Source organism: Nicotiana attenuata, unplaced genomic scaffold (genome assembly GCF_001879085.1).
Source record: "Nicotiana attenuata strain UT unplaced genomic scaffold, NIATTr2, whole genome shotgun sequence".
Taxonomy (NCBI): Eukaryota; Viridiplantae; Streptophyta; class Magnoliopsida; order Solanales; family Solanaceae; genus Nicotiana; species Nicotiana attenuata.
In genome coordinates, this window is record NW_017674691.1 from 48,241 (window position 1) to 54,685 (window position 6,445).

At 39.0% G+C, this 6,445-nt stretch overlaps 1 protein-coding gene across 1 annotated transcript; it reads left to right on the forward strand.

Annotated features, from left to right (window-relative positions):
• The first annotated feature begins 2,837 nt into the window (after nucleotides 1–2,837).
• Nucleotides 2,838–3,887, forward strand: LOC109219128. The gene is made up of 2 exons (XM_019383548.1): nucleotides 2,838–2,852; nucleotides 3,348–3,887. Exons 1-2 carry the CDS (start codon nucleotides 2,838–2,840, stop codon nucleotides 3,885–3,887), a joined length of 555 nt encoding a protein of 184 aa, XP_019239093.1.
• The last annotated feature ends 2,558 nt before the right edge of the window (nucleotides 3,888–6,445 follow it).

Below are 6,445 nucleotides of genomic sequence, written 5' to 3' on the forward strand. Positions count from 1 at the left end.
CTCGTGGTCGGCGTGCCACACGATCCCATTTCATAATATCTCGTGGTCGGCGTGCCACATGATCCCATTTCATAATATCTCGTGGTCGGCGTGCCACACGGTCCCATTTCATAATATCTCGTGGTCGGCGTGCCACACGATCCCATTTCATAATATCTCGCAGTCGGCGTACCACACGATCCCATTTCATTCAACAAAATACACAACATAATCCCGGCAAGGGAGAAAGATGTTATAATAACTATCCCGGTAAGGGAGAAAGATGTTATAATAACTATCCCGGCACGGGAGATCCAGCTATAACCAAACTCATTCAATTTCTATTTAACAAAATTAAATCAAATGTCCTGGCAAGGGGGAAACATCTATAACCGCACTGGTCCCAACATCTAACTACCACAACAATAATCAAACCAGTTACGACACCTATCTACCACAACTATAATCAAATTTGTTACTACACCTAACTACCTCAGCTATAACCAACCTATTTCAACACTTAACTACCTCAGCTATAACCAACCTATGACAACACTTATCAACCTCAGCTATAACTATAGTCATCACTCAACGCAAGGAAGCATTAACCTAAGCGTCCGTAATTTCAATTAAGAACACAGTACAAGGGAACCACAACTCAACAATAGCCCGCCAAGGGGGGGCAACATGACGATCTCTTCTCTTTCTCACTTTTACTTCACAATTCTCTTCACAACTCGAGCCAATGCTCTAGAGGTTCAATTATCACTTATACTTTCGCAATTCGTTCTACGACTGGAGCCAACGCTCCTTAATATTCATAAGCCACGATTCCTTCCTCAACTTTGCACAACAAATAGAAATACTTGCCAAGGCATGAATAATACAACGAAGTCATGAAAATCACAATATAGGACTCACGGTCATGCTAGACACCAATGTATAGATACTCGTCACCATGCCTATACATCGTACTCGACAATTAGCAAGTAGCAAATAAGACTGAACTCCTATTCCCTCAAGCTAAGGTTAGACCAAACACTTACCTCAAATGCTCCAAACTCAACTCAAGCCTCTAGTATAGCTTTACCCTTCTAATTCACCACCAAACCACTCGAATCTAGTCACAAATTACTTGAATGTATCAACAAATGCTAATCGAATCAATTTGAATGCATGAAAATGAATTTCCCAAAGTTTTACTCAAAAATTCCCAAAACGCCCCCGGGCCCACGTGGTCAAAACCCGAGGTTCGAACCAAAACCCGGTTACCCATTCCCCCACGAGTTCATATCTATGATTAGTTTTGAAATCGGACCTCAAATTGAGGTCCAAATCCCCAATTTTAAGAAAACCTAAGTTCTACCCAGAATCCCCATTTTCACCCATGAAAATCCTTGATTTTAAGATGAAAACATGTTTAATGATGTTAAAGATTGAAGAAGTTTAAGTAAAAATTGACTTACAAATGATTTGGAGAAGATAAGTTTCTTGGAAAATCGCCTATGGAGTGTTTGAGTTTGAAAGGATGAAGAAATGGGTTGAAAATTCGTCTAAGTATGAAAAATGCAGGCCTCAGATGTGGGAAATGCGAACATGGGTTCGCAATTGCGAACCCAGCAGGTTTGGGAATTGCGAGATTTTTATTCGCATTTGCGAACTCTAAAGAATGCTGGGAAGTTCGCATTTGCGAAAACTACGTCGCATTTGCGAAGGCCTAATATCGCATTTGCGGACAATTGTTCGCATTTGCGAAGACTGGGCTTATAGGCAGGCATCGCATTTGCGATGAGTTTCTTCGCATTTGCGAAGATTGCTGCCCCAGGTGGAAGATCGCATTTGCGATGAGAAGCTCGCAATTGCGAGTTCGCATTTGCGAATGCTGGCTTCGCAAATGCGAAGCCTGCAGAACTAAAAGATACCAGATTTTCAAAGGTTCAAAATGCAACTCGACATCTATCCAAAACTCACCCGAGCCCTCGGTGCTCCAAACCAATTATGCACACAACCTCAAAATATCCTACGGATTTATCCGTGCGATCAAATCGCCAAATAACATTATATACATCGAATCACGCCTCAAAACTCATGTTTTTCTTTGAAATGTTCATAAAGCATCAAATTTCCATTTTGAGTCCGAAACACGTCAAACGACGTCCGTTTTCAACCAAATTTTACAGAAAGCGCTTAAACCATATATAAGACTTGTACCGGACGTCGGAACCAAAATACGAGCCCGATACCACATTCTTTTAATCAATTTTCATTTCCAATTTCCTTAATAATTTCAGAAAAATAATTTCACAGAAAAATTCATTTCCCGGGCTCTAGACCTCGGAATTCGACTCCGGGCATATGCCCGAGTCCCATATTTTCCTACGGACCCTCCGGGACCGTCAAATCACGAGTCCGGATCCATTTACTCAAATGTTGACCAAAGTCAACTTTAATCATATTAATATCAACATTCATAAATTTTTACACAGAATTCATATTTAAGCTTTCCGGCTACGCGCTCGGACTGCGCATGCAAATCGAGGCAAGTAAAAATAAGGTTTTCAAGGCCTCGGAAGAACGGAACGAAAGGGAAAATGGGTGATGACCCTTTGGGTCGTCACATTATCTATGGTCCCCTAACCCAGCTTGATAATATTCTAGCCATTAAGGATATCTAGATTAACAATCAGTGGGACTTATCAAAAATTTCCATGGAGCTTCAACCTTTCTTGATTAACAAAATAAAAGCCACCACTCCCAACTCTAATAATTGTGACACTCCTATTTGGTCACTAACCACTAATGGTCACTTTACTAGCAAGTCGTGCTACAATCTATTAGACACTCAATCAAACGAAGCTATGGATTTTGCTTGGGTTTGGGAGCTGAGTTGTCCCAACAAAATAAAATTCTTGATATGGAAACGCTACCATGACAGACTTCCTACTAGAAGCTACTTAAACCACATTGGTATAAACATTGACCCTACTTTCACCTTCTATAAGAGTCATAAGGAAACCATTACCAACATATTCATGCACTGCACGGCCGTAAGAGATTTTAGGCTACACTTAGGCATAGACATGGAAAGCTGAAATATAATCAGTAATTGGTTGACAAACATTCACGATCATAATTGTTTACTAACAAAGGGCATCATTAATTGAAAAGAAATGTTTCCCTTTGCTATATGGACTATTTGGGTCAATAAAAATAATAACTTATTTAATAACACCACAAACAAAGCCTTCATGCAGTATGCTCACAAGCAAGCAGTGGAATATAAACTCCTCACTAACAAGGAAGCTACGCCACTATAAAAAATTCTCATCTCAGTAAAATGGCTTAAAGCAACTTGTAACCATATTAAGCTTAACATTGATGGCTCCTTTAAAGAAGGAACATCTCGCTGTGGCTTTGGTGGCCTATTCAGGGACAATAAGGGCAAATGGGTGCTTGGCTTCCAAGGGTCTCTATCTGGCCTATCACCCTTGCATGCTGAGTTGAGGGCACTAAAGACGGGCCTACATCTTGCAATGGAACAAGGTTCCACTTACTTAGAAGTGGAATCAGATTCGATGGATGTCATTAACTGCTTAGAGAATGGTAACACAACACTTATCAACATTATTCATGAATGCAGGTTATTGATGAACCAGGTGAGATTTCAAACAATTCAGCACAACTTTATAGAGGCCAACAAACCAGCACACAAGCTGGCTAAGCATGCTGTTCATGTAAACAATTGCAGGGATCTCGAAATTATGCATTATCCACCATCTTTTGTAACCGATGTCTTATCCTCTGACTATGAAGGTTCTATCTACCTAGCTAAAAACATTAGCAAAGATGCATCCACTAAGCTTGCATCATTTGGAAATAAAAATGTCATGCGTGACATTAGTATTTAATGTAATAGCCAAGTACGTAATGTCCCTTTGGACAATGCTAACTATGTAAACTCTATTTTGTGAATTATATATAATAGATTGATCACTTCCAACTACGCCTTATAAAAAGGGCTAAGCGGTCACTGTAAATATAATCCGGTTCAAAAGTCCGGAGTCGAATACCATAGGGAACTAACCTATTTACTACACTTTTAGTAACGCTAATGATAAACTCAGACAAATTTCAGATGCAAGATTTTATTTGATAATTAACAGAAATTATTTAAATAAGGAAAGATGACAATAAAAGCTGTCAATAAGCAATAATGAAGTTGAATTCAGTGGTAAAGGGATCTAGGGTTATTGATTTCCCCAATTGTCGGATTAATTCCTGATACGTTAGCTATAATCTCGCCGTAACACTCTATAAAGATGATGAGTTCTTGTTTATCGTAATTATATCTCGATCAATTACGATAATTTACTAGAAACATTCTCTTGAACTACTCTATTTTACAATTTGTACAACTCATAAATATCACACCAAAGCTTCTTTATTTCTAACCCCGCTTTTAAATTCAAGTAATTAATCTCTTAACTTACCCAAAAGTGACGTTGTTCAACAATAATCTAATCAAGTGTTCTTTCTCAAGAAACACAAGATAACTAGACACGATTAATCAAGGCCCTTTTAATTAATCACAAGACAATACATAGTTGAACAATTATAGAGTAAAAATGGCTCAATTATATTAAAACTTAATCAAGACTTCATCCAACAATTGGTTCCATCAACCCTAGATTACGGGTTTAGCTACTCATACTACTAGACAAGATTACAATATAAAAAGTCATAATCAAATAAGAAGAAGATGATGAAAAACTCGTAGATGATTCTCCGTCTTGCTCTTTTTAACTCCAAAGTTCTTCAAAAAACAAGTATCCCCTCTTTTTGGGCGAGTCAGGATTCATATAGGTCAAGGTCAGTCGCCTTTTTAATTACAAAATTGGCCTTGGACTATTTTTCCTCGGTAGCACGTGCGCGGCCGTGGATCAACCGCGGATTGACTGCGTATTTTGACCAGTGTTGTGCCTGACATGCGCGGCCAGTGCGTGGCCGTGCATTGACATTGGAGGAGTTCTGCCTTCGTTTTTTTTCTTTCTTCTTTTTACGCACACTAACCTCCAATTGGCCTTCAATGCTCCATATTAACTCCAAAACACTCTTTAACGTCCTCATAGCCCGGAATTGCTCCTGCAAAGCATAAAGTTCTTAATTAGAGCAATTTGTTATCATTTAACATTCAAATATCAATAAAGTGCAGCTAAGCTAGAGCGTAAATGGTAGTTAAACTACATAATTATAGCATACTATCAACACCCCACACTTAAACCATTGCTCGTCCCCGAGCAATCAAACCACACTCTACAGAGGCCTAACTTCACTAAGCGACTTTTCTAACTCGTCACACCAAGAATATTTCACATAAATTGAGCACAGTAGTGTAACATCTTCACTTCAAGAGTTGTCTCCCACGGGCCATGCATTATTCCTAACTTACTCACTTACTCTAACGCGGAGGTCAAGACTTACCTTTCCTTCATGAATCAAGTGCCTGCTCACGACAAAAGAGACTCATTCCACAATCAAATAAAATTCACGCACAATAAGGAACTTCAAAATAGATAGAATTCACTCACCCTTAGAAACGATATTCTTGTGCCACAAAAGATGCTCCATAGGCTTGACCATAGTGTACTACTACTAATCGAGCTCATTCAGTCTAGGATCAAGTAGGACTTTATTTGGTTGTAATGTAGGTTGCGGGTCGGGTAGAATATATTTGGATATAAGAGTGACTACGCCTCCCTAAGCACTTTAATACATATACTTTAACATTCAAGTCCATACTTATGTCAAACCAACACTCCACCTTCAACACCACGTATATCACCCCATACTTCTTTAAGCACAAATACATTAAAAGCCACCAAAGGGATATTATTCAGCACAATCCTACTACAATTTTTAAAAAAAGTTTTCCAATTCAAGTGGCTTTTTCAACACAGTGTGCCTTTCTCCTTATTTCATTAGTTCCACTCAAAAGCCCCACCAACCACCCCACACTTTAACCTTTACAAGTTCATAGCAATTCAAGTGCTCACGAGAGGTGCAAGGATTCACATAGATGGTTAATTCAAACAAAGGGTAAGGCTTGTAATGTGGTTGCCAAAGAAACAGAATTACAGGCTCAACGGGGTTAACTACGATACATAACAATTCGACAGGTGGAATATATATATATATAAATGGCTCAACAAAGAAACGCCTATATCACTTCCAAGACTGAACAAGACTACTATTTCGCTTTGCAAACACACGGGGCAAGTTCTAGACATCAAATGCAGTGCACAGAATACAACAAGCCTCACACACACATGGCACATGACTCACTCTAGATTGGATCATCAAAACACTCTAGTGAGGGTACTTATGCCAAATTAAGAACATACAATTTAAGGCACTCTTACAAGAATCAACAATAGAACCTAAGCGTCACACTAACGTACCCGCTATA